Source organism: Ahaetulla prasina, chromosome 7 (genome assembly GCF_028640845.1).
Source record: "Ahaetulla prasina isolate Xishuangbanna chromosome 7, ASM2864084v1, whole genome shotgun sequence".
Lineage (NCBI taxonomy): Eukaryota > Metazoa > Chordata > Lepidosauria > Squamata > Colubridae > Ahaetulla > Ahaetulla prasina.
In genome coordinates, this window is record NC_080545.1 from 85,999,396 (window position 1) to 86,016,547 (window position 17,152).

At 41.9% G+C, this 17,152-nt stretch overlaps 1 protein-coding gene across 13 annotated transcripts in view; it reads left to right on the forward strand.

Moving 5' to 3' along the window:
- Positions 1 to 17,152, forward strand: part of CALD1 (caldesmon 1) — a 257,710-nt gene that overhangs the window by 220,500 nt on the left and 20,058 nt on the right. For 9 of the 13 annotated variants that reach the window (XM_058189680.1, XM_058189682.1, XM_058189681.1 and 6 more), the window contains 5 exons: positions 2,761 to 2,904; positions 5,285 to 6,491; positions 7,155 to 7,232; positions 14,835 to 14,992; positions 16,518 to 16,773. In XM_058189680.1, the coding sequence (XP_058045663.1) occupies positions 2,761 to 2,904; positions 5,285 to 6,491; positions 7,155 to 7,232; positions 14,835 to 14,992; positions 16,518 to 16,773 (1,843 nt within the window). The remainder of the gene's footprint in view (positions 1 to 2,760; positions 2,905 to 5,284; positions 6,492 to 7,154; positions 7,233 to 14,834; positions 14,993 to 16,517; positions 16,774 to 17,152) is intronic. The other 4 variants (XM_058189691.1, XM_058189692.1, XM_058189689.1 and 1 more) reach the window with 3 other exon arrangements.

Below are 17,152 nucleotides of genomic sequence, written 5' to 3' on the forward strand. Positions count from 1 at the left end.
GAGTGACACAGTTATTACATGAATCCGGTTTCCCCATTGAGTTAAGTTAGTAACATGGTTGTTAAGTGAATCTGGCTTCCCCATTGACTTTGCCTTTCAGGAGCTCACAAAAGGGGATCACATGACCCCAGGACACTACAACAGTCATAAATATGAGTCAGTTGTCAAGCATCCAAAGGCAAATCATGTGACTGCAGGGATACTGCAATGGTCATATGTGTGAAACATAGTCCTGTCACTTTTTTCAGTGCTGTTGTAACTTCGAACGGTCACTAAATGAACTGTTGCAAGTCAAGGACTACCTATATTGGGCAGCACTTGGAGGCATTTGAGAGTGGATGCAAGCCACAATTCTCATGGCCTGCAAGATCCTTCCAGGCATATCACATACTCCTGTCAATCTTATTAGGGGAATAAACAGCAGAGCTTGTCTGGTAACAAAGTGTTAACTTGGATTGAAATGAGCAGTTGGGGTTTAGCATTCTGCAGGGAGCCAGGCACTGTCTTAACTGAGTGTATTATTCAGATGCAATATAGTTTTCAAGTTTGGGCATAGCATGATAAGTGCCATTCTTTATTATGATCTATTATGAACCCAGGTTTGGGATTTAGTGTGTGATGTGAATTCAGGCAGTGAGGATACTACTTCTTGCTTCCCAAGTTTCTCAGTTTTAGGACCCTGTTGTGGATTATATGTGCAATGATTGTGCCAGCTGTATGTAGGCATTTTTTTATCGTTTAGTAGACTGACATCTCTATAGGATTTTCTCAGTGACCCTTGATTATTTTAGTTCCATGATTTTTTCTGTCTCTCTGACTTTTGTGTTTCCAAAGATAAAATCCTTGTAAACCTGGGTAGCTGCAACAATCCATGTTGCTATGGAAAGTTTAAAGTGACCTAGAGCTCAGTTTAATGCTAAAGTAAAAGCTTCAGTTCCAGCTCTGGCACGTTAAACAAAGTTTTGCCCAGCAGCTCAGTTGGAGATTATGTTGTTGTTGTTAGTTGTGAAGTCGTGTCTGACCCATCGCGACCCCATGGACAACATTCCTCCAGGCCTTCCTGTCCTCTACCATCCTCTGGAGTCCATTTAAGCTCATGCCGACTGCTTCAGTGACTCCATCCAGCCACCTCGTTCTCTGTCGTCCCATTCTTCTTTTGCCCTCAATCTTTCCCAGCATTAGGCTCTTCTCCAGGGAATCCTTCCTTCTCATTAGGTGGCCAAAGTATTTCAGTTTCATCTTCAGCATCTGGTCTTCTAAAGAGCAGTCAGGGTTGATCTCCTCTATAACTGACTTGTTTGTTCGCCTTGCAGTCCAAGGGACTCGCAGGGTTAGGGTTACATAGGGTTACATAGTTTAGGTACTCATTAAACCACAGTTCAGAAATTCAGTTCTTCTGAGAAAGTCTCTGCTTTCATTTTCCTCTTCCTTCTAAGATAACCTTAGCCAACCTGATGTTGTCCAGAAGTGTTTGCCTGCAGCTCCTTTCCAACTAGCACTGGATATGATGTGTGGAAGCCCACCATATCTCCAGGTTCAGAAAAGCTCATTCTAAAGCGCTGTTTCCAACACAACAGAATGTTGTCAGAAGACATACCCTGTTTCTCCCCAAATAAGACATCCCCTGATAATAAGCCCAATCAGGCTTTTGAGCGCATGGCAATAAGTCCAAGCGCTTATTTCAGGGTTCAAAAAAATATAAGACAGGGTCTTTTTTTGGGGAAACACGGTTCCTAGCGGTGGTGGGTTTCATATATTCTTACCGCCGGTTCGCCCGCGCTCGCACATACTTACTTCAAACTTGCGTTCTGCGCATCCGCCCGGCTTTCTGCGCATGCTCTTTGCTTGTGCGTGCACCTTCCGCCCATGCGCCCGGCCTAAACAATGTGGCTAAATAGGATGGCATTACGTCTGGGCGGAGGGGCGGAGGCGGGCCCACCCGCAGTTGCCACTATCGGTTCGCCTGAACCTGTCGGAACCGGCTGAATACCACCTCTGACACCTAGGCACTTTGGAATACAGAAGAACTTGAAACTTTGGACCACATGAAGAAGGAGATAAATCCCTTGTGTTTCTAACCACACTTGAACAAATAAAGTATTCTACTCTGTTCTATTCTCTTTGTAGCCCCATCTCCTTGTGGTGTCTTGGCTTCACACTTTAATTCTTAGTTGCCAGCAGAAACAAACCTTAATTATACATTTCCCTCTTGCTAGGAGCTTCTTCCATCTAATCATGGCATGCAGAAATAATAATAATAACAACAACAACATGCTTGGGTAGTTTTCGACTAGTGATTAGTGATACGAAATCCAGCATAGTTATCTCATTTGCTGTGTATACTGTCATTTTGTGTATAATAATAATAACAACAACAACAACAACAACAGAGTTGGACCTTGGAGGTCTTCTAGTCCAACCCCCTGCCCAGGCAGGAAACCTTATACCACTTCAGACAAATGGTTATCCAACATTTTCTTAAAAATTTCTAGTGTTGGAGCATTCACAACTTCTGCAGGCAAGTTGTTCCACTTATTAATTGTCAGGAAATTTATCCTTAGTTCTAAGTTTATAAATACTTTATCGATTACCTTGTTAAAAAGATATATTGATGGCGATGAACAAAAGTATTATGCTCAGAGTAGAATGACATGAATGCAGAGTATTTCAGCAAATATACTCATGCGCTTTTAATCCCCATAGGTATTATGGTGGTGTTCTGAATAGAGGCTCTAGCTTTTTTGAAACTCTGTTTTGCAGATTATCCTATCAAAGAAATGATGATGATGAGGAAGAAGCTGCCCGAGAGCGACGCAGACGAGCCCGTCAAGAAAGACTGCGGCAAAAAGAAGAGGATGACTTAGGGCAAGGAATTGAGAAACCTGAAACGAATGCCCAAAATAAGTAAGGTTCTGTTACATGAATAGTTTTGGTGGAGTTTCATTCTAGGTCATGCCTGCTTTGCAAGGGGATTTAATCAGGGAAGAGGAGCTGAACAATTTAGTTGCTCCTGTCCTTCAATACGTTGTTTTATCTATATCATCTATTCTCTAAAGTGGAAGGAAGTTCTTGGTGCAGCTTTACAGTCTCACTTTCCTGGTTAGGAGAGAATATATCTGTCTCCATCTCTATATACTTACCTACCCACTTCCTATCTATTTCTGTCAGTGTGTCGCTCTCTCTCTCTCTAGCTCATCTATATCTATGTCTGTCTGTCTGTCTGTCTATCTATCAAATATCTATCTATCAAATATCTATCTATCTATCTATCTATCTATCTATCTATCTATCTATCTATCTATCTATCATCTATCTATATCTATCTATCTATGTATCTATCATAGGAGTGTCAAACTCAATTTCATTGAGGGCTGCATCAGGGTTCTGTTTGACTTCAGAGGGCCAGCGGATGGGCGTGACCATGCTAGCCATGACACAGGACATGTGTCAGGGGCACCTATGGTGGCCAAATACTAAGGCAGGACTTCCCTCAGACCCTTCCTTACTCTCATTATAACCAATCTTCCTTCCTTCCTTCCTTCCTTCCTTCCTTCCTTCCTTCCTTCCTTCCTTCCTTCCTTCCTTCCTTCCTTCCCCTTTCTTCTTTCTTCCCCGCTTTCCTTCTTTTTCCTTCCTTGCTCTCTTCCCATCTTCCCATCTTTTTCTCTGTCTTTCCTCTTTCCCTTTCTCCTTTCCTGTCCCTTCTTGCATGCTCAAATGCAAAAGGGGAAACATTTCTCCTTTTATTTTGTTTTTAGTTTGTTTTGATAGCTCTCTGACCGCAAAAACGGAGCCTGGAGGGCTGAGAGCAGACTGGTCCTTTTATTGTGACCTAGGCCCAAAGTAGTTATTACCAGACATAATCTGTCCTAAACAAACGTATTTTATTAGAACAGCTGAGAATTATTTCATTCTCAGCTTAGTCCAAATTAATTCCAAAACAAATCCTTCAGAAAAAGTCCTTCGTCCTTATCACAAACCTTTGTCCTCTTTGGCACCCTGCCAAAGGCTTTTCTTGGCAAAGCCCCATGAAGTTCAAAAACAAGAGACAATGGCTAGAAACAAATGTAGCTTTGCTACATTTGCTTTCCTACAAAGAGCCCAAGAGCCGTTGCTGCTCTTTTAAGACTTATGGGAGGGGCCAATCATCTCCTGGCCTTAGTCCGGAGTTGTCCTTTTTGCTTTAGCTGCTCTTGCCTTCTGGCAGCTCTTCGCATGCATGCACTAGGAACAGGCTCCTCCTGTTCCTCTGCCTCTCTGCTGTCAGCCTATGGAGGCTCCTGAGTCCGTGCATCACTCCCAGATGGCCCTGGCCCCATCTCTGCCTCTGACACAGAGCCCTTGTCCGGGCCTTCCCCAGAGTCCAGGACTGGCCTGTGGTCTTCCCCAGCCTTCTCACTGTCTGACTCTGCTGGTAGCTCCACGGGCTGCTGGCGGACCACGACACTTTTGCCGTTTCCGGCCTGGAGCAGCGGGCTGGGTCTGAGCACCTTGCGGATTGAATCCAGCCCATGGGCCTTGAGTTTGATACCCCGATCTATCATCTATGTGTTTCTATTATTAAAAGGGCAGTCTGGTTTCCCCATGTTCTAGGGAATTGATTCTATGATCACATTTTTCACCATGTTTAGCTGAAGACAAGCAACTTAAAAATAAAAGCCTTAAGAAGCAGAACAGAACAGAAGGTGGTTTGGCATCAAGAAGTCCCTTCTCGTGTTCTACCCATAGAGACCTGAATGAATCTCAACATTTGGGGGGTCCTGATTGGAAGCACAAATGAGTAGAGATTTTTGGTGTTTTCAAATTACAGGACATTAAAAACAATATGATATAAAGCCCAGTATGGCACTCTAGAGGATCTTTGACAGTCAAAATAAATAATCTGGGTTTGTGTGTATAAACTTGGCAAGTTCGTGTCTTTGTGTGTAATGGTTAGACGCAACTGTCAGCTGTCTGATTAGGATTGCTTCAAATCCCAATTCCTCATGAAGTTAACTAACTCTTAATCAAACCTGTCTATGGTGATAACATGGGGAGGGCAGAAAGCAATTTAAACCAGGGGTCTCCAACCTTGGCAACTTTAAGACTTGTGGACTTCAATTCCCAGAGTTCCTCAGCCATCGAAGCTGACTTAGGAACTCTGGGAGTTGAAGTCCACAAGTCTTTAAAATTGTCAAGGTTGGAGACCCCTGATTTAAACAATCCCCATTGCACTTCAGGATGCAACATAAAAAGTAAGAGCAATAGACAGATCAATAAAACTAAAACTCTGCATCTCTTGTAGCATTGCAGAAGGAGAGTCCAAAAGTACTACTACAGTGACCACTGTAACGACTACTCAAGGTGATGGAGATGATGATGCTGTGTTCCTGGAGAGGATGGCACGGAGAGAGGAAAGACGTCAAAAGCGTCTTCAAGAAGCATTGGAGCGCCAAAAGGAACTTGACCCGACCAGTACCGATGAGACCGTGTCCTTCACAAGCAAAAAAGTGGTGAATAATGTGGAGGAAAACGAGACCCCGGGAAAAGAAGAAAAGGTTGAAACCCACAGAAGACGCTACGAGGTGGAGGAAACAGAAACCATCACTAAATCATACCAGAGGAACAACTTGGAGCAGGATGAGGAAGATGAAAAGAAAGATGAGGAAGACAAAGAAGAGGTGGAAGACCGGAAACCAAAGCCACAAGCCCTAGAGGAGAATCAGGTAGAACTAACTGTAGAGAAGGAGAATATAGACAATGAGGAGGAATCTGCAGTCTTGGAGGGAAAGCATCTTGAGGTAAATGCAGAGGAGGACAAATTAGACAATGACACCCATGTCCTTGCCAGTTCAAAGGAGGACCTCAGCATCACAGTAGTCATACAAAATAAGGAGGAAGACAACGAGGCAGCAATGAACCAGATACAAATTGAGGAGAGGGAAAGGCTTGAGAGGGAGGAAAGGGAGAGAGCTGAAGCTGAGGAACAGAGGAGAGCAGAGGAAGAAAAAGAGAGACTAGAAGCTGAGAAAAGAGAAGCTGAGGAGAAAGCGAAGAGGGAAGCTGAGGAAAAAGCAAAAAGGGAAGCTGAGGAGAAAACAAGGCTTGAGGCAGAAGAGCGGGAGAGGGTGAAGGCAGAAGAACAGCGGAAGGCTGAGGAGGAAAGAAAGAGGAAGGAGAAGGAAGAGGCAGAGAAGAAAAAAGCTGCCCAGGAGAAAGAGAGGCGTGAGGCTGAGGAGAGGGAGAGGAGGAAGGCAGCCGAAGAGAAAAAAGCAGCCGAGGAACGAGAGAAGGCTAAGGAGAAGGAAAAGAGGGAGGCAGATGAGAGGGCCAAAGCTGAGGCTAAGGCTAAGCTAGAAGAGGAGAGGTTAAAGGCCAAGCAAAAGGCCGAGGAGAAAAAGGTAGACCAGATGAAAGGCAAGAAGGGGGACGAGAAGAAAATAGAAGAGAAGCAGGTAAAAGAGAAGAAACTCCAAGAGGAGAAAATCACAGCAGCTTTCCTCAGGAAACAGGTAGAGTAAACATTTTGCACCCAACCACCGTTTTGCCTGTGTTTTGTAGAAAATGTAATGCATTTCACCAGAAAGGAAAAAAAAAGAAAGAGAAACTGGAATTGGTTCAGTTATCTCCTTTCACTTTGGGCTACTAACTCTTGCCAATGTTTTATTCCTCTTTGGATTTAAGCTTCTAGCTTCACCTCTCCGTAGCATGGTCAGTGCATGACAGTTGGCTAAGCTTCTCTCTTCTAGTCGCTTGAGTCTTCTGGAAATCTATGCATGCTCAATTCTTCACAGCTTCTTTGTCTTCTCTTTCTGTGGCTGATGGTTGGACAAGGAAGGTAGCCAAAGGCCTACACCAGGTCTAGAAGCACAGCATGAGCCATGGATGAGCACCTGGGAAACGTTGGTGGTAGGAGTGTTGAATAAGCATCCACAAGTATTAGAAGCAAGCACAGCCGGGACCCTGCTGAGATATGTGAGAACACGAGCACACCAGAGCAGAGGAGAGGGTGCCAATGCACAAAGGAAAGTCACTGTGGCAACCCGAGGGGAATGGCGTGCACAGCAGCAGATGCGAGGTTGTATGAGCACAGCTTTGTAAAGCTACGGTAGTAGCAGCTGTTAATAGGGCTTGCGATGGGATTGATGTTTTCCTCTTGAAAAATATTGCAAAAGGGGGAAGAAAATAAAGTGGAAGCTAAAAAAGGAAACCTGCAGGACAAGAAGCTTCAGCCAGCCTTCAGGAAAGAGGAGGTAACTATCACTTGCAGGTGGAGTGGGGCGTGTGGGAAGGAGACTCAAACCCCACATTGCCTGTGTTCATCATGAGAATCCCATGGCAAAAGTCAAAGGTCATTTAATCTGATTTGAAGTTTAGGAGCAACCTGATTTGCAGGTTCACATTTTCTCCGGCAGCCATCTTGAAGGCTGTCTCAAGATGTTGGCCAAAAGCGAAAGCAGACGAGAGCTTTCCAGAATTGGCCCTAGGATGAAGTATGCTTCAGCTTATTTCAGTTGGTTTTATATTGTACTGTGGGAGCTGAGTATTTAACTTGGTTCTTTGGTGTACGATGAACATCAGAGGAGTGTTTTAAATTTACCTGAGCTAAGATCACACCTGGGAACACAACATGGGCCATAGGAATTGGGCCTAGATTTGTGTGAGATTCCTGAGTGCCCTCCAGTTAAGCCTTCTCGCCTTAATTTTTCCCTCCACTTTGTGACTTTTCTTGGTGGAACTGATGGTTTAGATTATAGATGCCTCAAGATACCTTTAGTTCTGTAATCTGACTTTAACCCAACGATTCTGTTTCTTTTCTTCTTTTTTTGTAATGAGTTTTTTATTTTATTTTATAACATCTAAACATTCCAATTTCAATGACTCTGTTTCTTAATATAAATTATGCACTCTCCAAAACCTCCTTTCTTCTTTTGACCCCGTCCTTCCCTTGGTTTACAAAAAGTGGTGCATTGCATTTCTACTTAAACTCAGAAGCTGGTGCCATGGTGTTTTACTGTATGGTGAGTAAAATTATTGGTAACAAACCATCATTCTTAATCATCTTCAGTAGGATACTGCAGGTACCAAAAATGTAGTCTTAGATTAGCCACTTTTGAATGTTTTATCAGTATTCTTTCTTGCCATCCATGAAACAACATTACTCTAAATCAGTCTGTTAGGGGAATTATAATAATTATGAATGAATCATTTGTTTAATGTCTGCATTTATAAAATGCCTGTAAGGGAAATTTGATCCCATTATGCAACTCAAACATGAAGCTGTAATGCAGTGCAGAATGGAAAAGCCACAACCAACATAGTACTGTAGAAAAACAGATACAAAGCCAATATGGGGAGTGGGGGCAGGAAACCCATCAAAGCAAAATGAAATACAGTAAGAATGGGCTAAAACAAGTAAAGAAATAAAATAGGAGATAAAACTATTAAAACATAATGAAGATTAAAAGACACCAAAACCCTGGGACAAACTAATCTGGAGAAGAAAGAAAAGAAAATTAGCATTAAGCAAATTTCTTGGGAAAAGCATTTTATCGGAATTACCTAGAAGATTTTCTCTGTAGTAATCTAACTCTAATAGATGGAAGAATTTTGAACTAAATAATAGACGTATTTTCCCATCCTTCCCTTTTCTACCAAAAGAATCAATGCAGGGTAACATGTAAAGCTTCAAAAACCAAGAAAGAAATGTAGGGTTACTTCTAAGTAGGTTATTTTATTGTTCCTAAACTATAGGTAGAAATCTTGCTGAACTAAAGCAACTACATGCATCATTAAAGATATCCTCTGGGAACTTTTAGGGAGGAATTACAGTATCTTGATGCTTTTTCTCCCAATTGAACAGTCTAAACTTTGCTGTTTCTTGGTCCTTTGGAATCTAGACTATATTCCCGCACACCACATGATGTTTCTTTCTCAAGCTTTCTGGTTTTAGAATAGGATAGAATAACAAGAGTTGGAAGGGACCTTGGAGGTCTTCTAGTCTAACCCCCTGCTTAGGCAGGAAATCCTACACCACTTCAGACAAATGGTTAGCCAACATATTGTTAAAAACTTCCAGTGTTGGAACATTCACAACTTCTGGAGGCAAGTGGTTGCACTGATTATTTATTTATTTATTTATTTACATTTATACCCCGCCCTTCTCCGAAGACTCAGGGCGGCTTACACTATGTTAATTGTAATTAATTGTAATTAATTAATTAATTAATTAATTAATTAATTGTTCTAACTGTCAGGAAATTTTTCCTTAGTTCTAGGTTGCTTCTCTCCTTGATTAGTTTCCACCCATTGCTTCTTGTCCTGCCCTCAGGTGCTTTGGAGAATAATTTGACTCCCTCCAGTGATGGTATTCAGCTGGTTCAGACTGGTTTAGGTGAACTAGTAGCAGAAATCGCCCTCGGTCTATGCTGTCCTATTTAGGCATGGTTTTGAAGCCAGGCGTATGTGCATAAGGCACGAACATGAGCAAAGCACATGCACAGGAGGCATGCGCTCTCACATTTTCGGTGCTGTTTTGACCTAGGCTTACTGAGTCATTACAAGACACAATTAGTCCCAAACAAACCTATTTTATTGTAACAGTAGAGAATTACGTTCATTCCCAGCTGAGTCCCAATTAGTTGCAAAACAAGTCCTTCGGAAGAAGTGCTTTGGGATAATCACCAACCTTTATCTTCTTTGACACCCTACCAAATGCCTTACTTAGCAAAGCCCCATGAAGTTTAGAAACAAATAAGAGATGCCGACTGGAAACAGAGTTAGCAATGTTGCTTTCTTGCAAAAAGGCCCAAGTGCCTTTGTTTCTCTTTTAAGCCTTATGGGAGGGGCCAATCATCTCCTGGCCTTACTCCCGAGTCATCCCTTTTGCTTTAGCTACTGTTGCCTTCTGACAGCTCTGTGTATGCGTGCACTAGGAACAGGCTCCTCCTGTTCCTCTGCCTCTCTGCTGTCCGACTGGGGGCTCCGGAGTCTACCCATCACTCCCAGATGGCCTTGGTCCCATCTCTGCCTCCAATGCAGAGGCCCCGTCTGGGTCTTCCCCAGACTTCTCACTGTCCGACTCCGCTGCCAGCTCCGCAGGCTGCTGGCGGGCTACAACAGGTGCTGGGCGAACCGGTAGGTAAATTATGTGAATCCCACCTCTGAAGGTAACAGCCTGATGCAGAAGACTTACGTAGGAGTATCTACAGGGCTGTTCTCAATCTGTAATATAGACAGCCCTTGGTTGGCAAGAGCAGAGTGTCAGTGAGTAGAAAGCCACCTTCAGCATCGCATGAAGTGAAGCTCTTCAACTTGCAAACGGTTTTCTCCATTCCTCAGCTGCACCTTTCCCTAAATGACATGGAGTAACCAACATGTTTAGTCTCATAAACATTCCTTTGGAACAAACCAATTTACAGTCTATCCTGTATATACAGTAATACCAAGGTTTAAATGACAGTGTTTCCCCACTGTCGGCAGCCAGCAAGATCTTAGCTGTAAGTCAGTCATTCTGGAAAAACTGAAAATGGTCATGAAATTTCATGTGAAGCTGCCTTTCCCTGGTCTGTTTTGAGTTTATTTTACATCCGAGAATTTGTTCTGTTTTCTGGAACTGCCTTTAAGACCTTGGGTGTGCAGAGCTGGACTGCAAAGTTTGTCCTGAAGCAAGCTTTCTCATGACATGATAGTTGTGGTATTTCCTGCTTCCAGTTTGGCTAGACATGCTATATGAACAGCATTTTTTCTCCCTTTTCTTACTTGCTTGCAGTGTTCCCCTCCTTCCCTTTTAACGCACTTCTGTTCATAAGAAGATAAGCGGTTAGCCTAATCATTCTGCTCAGAGGCTCACAACCTGAATTAAATCTTAAATTCAGATCTCTGATTTGGAATTTCCAAGGAAGCATTAAACATCTAAAATGACATTTTGGGAGTGATAAATAGCGGTTGCCAAATGTGTAAAGAGTTAATTGCTTATTAACTCCCTGCGTTTTAGACAGTCAACACTGCATTAATCAAGCATATTTAAATGACCCTGTAGATTACTAAAAAACCACATCTAGGCATCTTTAATTTCATAAGGACGTATGTTATTTAAATGTGCATGTTAAAAACAAAAATTAATATCGATATTAGAATGGAAAGAGGGATCTCTCATCCTCTCTCCAATTTAGGGTGCTACCATAATTTCCCCCAAGAATTTGGAACAAACCCAGAATTCCTTGCTTGGCAGATCCAGGCTTGTTTCAGAAATGCCATATCTAGTACGGTAAGGAATAGATTTTGAATTTCTCCCAGTCTTTTCTCCATGTAAAAGGGATCTGAAAGGAGAAAAAGATAGACTGACTAAACCATTCTCATTCTACAAGAAGCCATTTCATTTCATTCATGTAAATATCACTTTTCTAAAGTACTTACGGAAAAGATACCAATTTTTTTCCCCAGGATTAATTCCAGGGTTGTGGATTCTTTTAGCTCAGGCATCTTATGTTGAAATAGTGTGTAGGTATGGCCTTGGGAGACAGGGCAATAAGACTAGCCAAGGGAAGGGTCAGATAAAAGGCAGCTGAGCCCACAGCAGGAATGTGAATATGACAAGAGACTCAGAGGAGACCCTCCCTAATTTCTTGGGATGTAAAGGAGAACAGAAGGAGAAGTGTAATATAATACTTGCAAGGTTTATAATTGTCAGAGTTTGTTGCAGCAATCAAATCCAGAAAGCACACACAGGTAACTGATGCAGCAGGATACATTAACTTCTCTTTATATACATAATAACACATGAGACATATATACAATACCAAGAGTGGTTCTTCCAATGTGGTAGAGAGGAGAGATTGTAAGCAAGTACAAACACAGGCAGAGTACAGCAGAGAAGAGTTTCAGTATCAATTCAGCAGACTAGTTTGGAAATTTTGCACACACTCAGAGCTGAGCCACGCCCAGCCTCCAAAACTGTTTCAGTTTCAAACAGTCCCCATTGGCTGACCTTTTACCATGTCTAGCCGAACAGTCCCTATTGGCTGACTTAGTTGCTATGCCTATTCATTGGCTGACCTTGTTACCATGTCTTCCCAGTCATGAACTCTCATACACACTGACAATAATAAAGTAGATTTAGCTCATCTGGCCTCCTGTCTGGTCTATCTCGTAAGGCTGGCAAATGGTGTGTTTGCTTTTCTGCCTTGAATGTCCCAAAGGTGCTTTTTCAAGAGGCAATTGGACTTTCTGGTTTATCTTCGAAGAGACATTTTGTTTCTCATCCAAGACGCGTCTTCAGCTCTGGTTGGATGGTGCGGAAGCTGAAGAGGCTTCTAGGATGAGAAGTAAAATGTCTTCAAAGAAAAAACCAGAAAGTCCAGTTGCCCCTTAAAAAAACACCTTTGGGACAACCAAGAGCTGGATGACTGAGAAGCTCCATAAACCTCTTTCTGCCTTGATATTAGGAAAAAGAAAAGGAAAAGAAATAGCGCCCCCTAGAGCAACTGTCACTCTGGTGTTTTCCAGAGATGTTACATGTTTGAATCATCCTGATGGGTAATATAGAAGTTAGTGGTACCAGACTGAGCCTGCTTTAGACTTTAAAAAAAGTCTGGATGAACTCCAGAAATGCTGTTTTCCAAAAACAGCAATGCCGAAAGCAGGATAAGCCACTGAACCGAATTTGGGTTTCCTGAGCCTTCCTTCTGAAATCAGTGAGATTTGTCTCATTAAATTGATTTAGATTGATATCTGTGAGCCTCCTCCGCCATCTGGATCAGGATCAATTTAGTCAGGGCATTTTACACAGTTGTTCATTGCTATTTCCGATTTGCCTTGGCCACTGCTTTAGCTGATGTCCTTCATGGAATTAATCTCTCCTGCAGACCAGAAGAAGTTTTCTGGAACGCTGCAGTCTGCACACAACTCCAATTAGCATCAAGGCATGTCTCAGCATGCTTGATAGTCAGATGGTCAAGAGCAGCTCCAAAAGGCACTAATCTGAGAATGTTTCTGGGTAGGGGAGGTGGGGAAGCCAAGACAAATGATGCACAAAACTTGCTACGTCTCCAGATCCAAATTGGGAGGATAATTCTTGACTTGGTTTATCTTTGAGATTAATTACAACACATCTGTTTAAATGTTTCTGCAAACATTGTAATGCATCTTTTGGCTGCCCTTAGCAGCACTGTTTACAAATACCATAATAATATTTTGAATGGAATGGAATGGAATGGAATGGAATGGAATGGAATAGAATAGAATAGAATAGAATAGAATAGAATAGAATAGAATAGAATAGAATAGAATAGATTCTTTTATTGTTCCTGACCTATAGATAGAAATCTTGCTGAACTAAAGCAACTACTTGCATCATTAAAGATATCCTCTGGGAACTTTTAGGGAGGAGTTATCTTGATGCTTTTTCTCCCAATTGAACAATCTAAACTTTGCTGTCTCTTGGTCCTTTGGAAACTAGACTATATTCCAGCTACATCACTTCAGACAAATGGTTATCCAACATCTTCTTAAACATTTCCAGTGTTGGAGCATTCACAACTTCTGGAGGCAAGTTGTTTCACTGATTAATTATTCTAGCTGTCAGGAAATTTCTCCTTAGTTCTAAGTTGCTTCTCTCCTTGATTAGCTTCCACCCATTGCTTCTTCTTCTATCCTCAGGTGGTTTGGAGGATAGTTTGACTCTGTCTTCTTTGTGGCAACCTGTGAGATATTGGAACACTACTATCATGTCTCCCCTAGTCCTTCTTTTCATCCAACTAGACATACCGAGTTCCAGCAACTGTTCTTTATTTGTTTTAGCCTCCAATCCCCTAATCATCTTTCTTGCTGTTCTCTGCACTCTTTCTAGAGTCTCAACTTCTTTTTTACATCCTGGCGACCAAAACTGGATGCAGTATTCCAAGTGTGGCCTTACCAAGGCATTATAAAGTGGTATTAAAACTTCCCTTGATCTTGATTCTATCCCTCTGTTTATGCAGCCTACAATTGTGTTGGCTTTTTTGGCAGCTGCAGCACACTGCTGGCTCACATTTAAATGGTTGTCCACTAGGACTCCCAGGATCCCTCTCACGGTTACTACTATTGAGCAAGGTACCACATATACTGTACCTGTGCATTTTGTTTTTCTTGCCTAAATGTAGAGCTTTTACTTTTTTCACCGTTGAATTTCATTTTGTTAGATAACGCCCAATATTCAAGTCTGTCAAGATCCTTCTGTATCTTAAGCCTCTCTTCTGGAGTGATTCCTACTTCATAGACAAAGGGACTTTGTGATTCAGTTGGATGGGAACAAGGAGGTGTCCCGTATGCCCATCCAACCCAGGAGCCAGATGTTACATAGAATGTAGGACATCCAGTTAGGGGCGAGAGAAAGTGCTTCTGCCATCTTCTCTATTCTTTTTGATTGTAAGGAAAGGACACATTTCAGCAACTTGGGTGAGCGTGTATAAGAGGCAAGGCCGGTGATAAAAATTTTCTCCCCTACCCAAAAATCTGGACATAAATTGGTAGACAATTTAATGCTTTCGATGATTGCTTACTCAGCCCAGATAGTGTGTAGTTCCTCGGAATCTTCACTATATAGATGAGCCACAGTTGAACGAGGGGCCAATAACAATGGAAGCAAGTATTATTTTAAGCTTGTTTGCATGTGTAAAATCTTTTCCAATTCAGGGCTTTTTGGACAGGGCGAAGCTGAAGCTACAAGCTGTTTTTACGACTTTACATTTGCGATAGATTAATAGTTCTTTTATCTTCCCATTCACAGTGGAGATGGATGGCTCTGAACAGCTCCTTCAGAGTCTTGGATGTAACTCATTCTTTTTTAAAAAACAACAACCATGTCTCCTTATTAGATGAAAGATAACAAACTGAACAGAGACAAAATGCCCAAAGAAGAGGCAAAGTCCATTTGGGATCGCAAGAAGGGAATTCCAGATTCCAAGCCACAAAACGGGGAATGCATCCAAGAACTTTCTGCTCACAAGCTGAAGCACACAGAGCATGCTTTTGGGTAAGATATACACTCTAGGGCAAGGACGTTTACACTTGGGCCCGATTGTTGCCTTTTATGGGTCTTATTGCAATAGGCTAGACTGCCATACGAAGGTCAGGAATGACTTTTTTGCATCACCTTGAAAGAGTATCTTGCTTTAGCTTGTCAGGGAACATAAATCAGCCTTCCCTAGTCTTGTAAATGGCCCTTGCTTAATCTTGCAAAGGTTAACATTATTCAGTTGATTTTCATATTCATCGGGAAAGTCTGTCTGTCTCTGTCTGTCTATCTATCTATCTATCTATCTATCTATCTATCTATCTATCTATCTATCTATTTATCTATCTATCTATCTATCTATCTATCTATCTATCTATCTATCTATCTATCTATTTATCTATCTATCTATCTATCTATCTATCTATCTATCTATCTATCTATCTATCTATCTATCTATCTATCTATCTATCTATCTATCTATCTATCTATCTATCTATCTTATCTATCTATCTATCATAAACATGCACTGTATCAGCATAGTTGACCACAATCCATAACTTCAACAAGGCCTTAATTCTTCAATAGAAACATAGGGCTAGAAGGGATGTTTGAGATCTTCTTGTCCAGGGGTCTGCAAACTTGGCTTTTTTAAGACTTGTGGACTTCAATTCCCAGAGTTGAAGTCCACAAGTCTTAAAAGAGCCAAGTTTGCAGACCTCTGTTCTAGTCCAGTGCTTTGCCCAAAAGCAGGAGTCCTTATACTATCCTGGAAAAATGGTTGCAGATGTATTTCAAGTGATGCTGCTGATAATGCTGCTGCTGCTGCTGCTGCTGCTGCTAATAATAATAATAATAATAATAATAATAATAATAATAATAATAGGTATAATGATACCCATTGTCATCGGAGCACTTGGTACCATGTCCAAGAATTTTACAAAACACATCAAGAAATTGCCGCTTCCTGCAATAACGCCAGTAGAACTGCAAAAAACTGCTCTACTCGGAACATCGTATATTTTAAGAAGATACTTGGTTGATATCTAGGCAGCAACCAGTATCAGCCATTAGCACCAGTCAATGGGATTTGTGACACATTTTTAAATGTCCAGATGATTGAGTTTCATGTTTAATGAATAAAAGAGATAATAATAATAGTAGTAATAGTAGCAGTAGTAGTAGTAGTAGCTTTTTTGATCACGTAATCGTGGGAATGCTACAATGGTCATCAGTGTGAAAAACAATCATAAGTCATATTTTTGGTGCTGTTGTAACTTCATATGGTCACTACATGAATGGTTGTAAGTTGTGGACTACCTGTATTTCAAAAAGCAATAGACTATAAATATAGTCTATATTAGGATTTGGATTTTTTAAAATGTGGAGAGCCCTTAAAACCTTGAAACCAAGGTGAGCCTTAGGAAGAGATACTATCCACTGTGGTACCCAGTCTCTGGTGGGGATTATAATTCTTCCTTCAAGGTTGGCCCTGATCGGTGACCGAGAGCTGCTCCTTCCTAAAACGTTGCTCTTCCTTTCTCAGACGACCGGGATTCAAAACCACACCGGGATCTGAAGACAGCAAACCCCAGGTGGAAGCTGGCAAGAGGGTGGAGGAGTTGCGCCGTCGGCGGGGTGAAAATGAGAGCGAAGAATTTGAGAAGCTGAAGCAGAAGCAACAAGAGGCGGCGGTGGAACTGGAAGAGCTGAAGAAGAAGCGTGAAGAACGGAGGAAGATCCTAGAAGACGAAGAACAGAGAAGGAAGAAAGAAGAGGCGGAGAGGAAAGTTCGGGAAGAGGTAAAAATGTTGGTGTATTCGGAAAGGGAGCAAGGATGCTATTTTAGAGTAGGCGTGTCCCTAGGTTTCATACTTTGACTGGCTTTGCACAAAGGACATAATCAGATAAGTTAAAAACCTAACAGGTGCAGAGAACTAGTTTGGCTTAGCGGTTAAGGCACCAGACTAAAAACCAGGAGACGGTGAGTTCTAGTCCTGCTTTAGGCATGAAATCCAGCTGGGTAAACTCTGGACCAATCACCAGAAGACTGTAAATTCTAGTCCCATCTTAGTCATGAAAGCTGGCTCGGTGACTTTGGGCCAATCATCAAGAGAAACTGACTGGATGATCTTGGACCAGTCCCTCTATCTCAGTGATGGCTAACCTTTTCCAGACCGA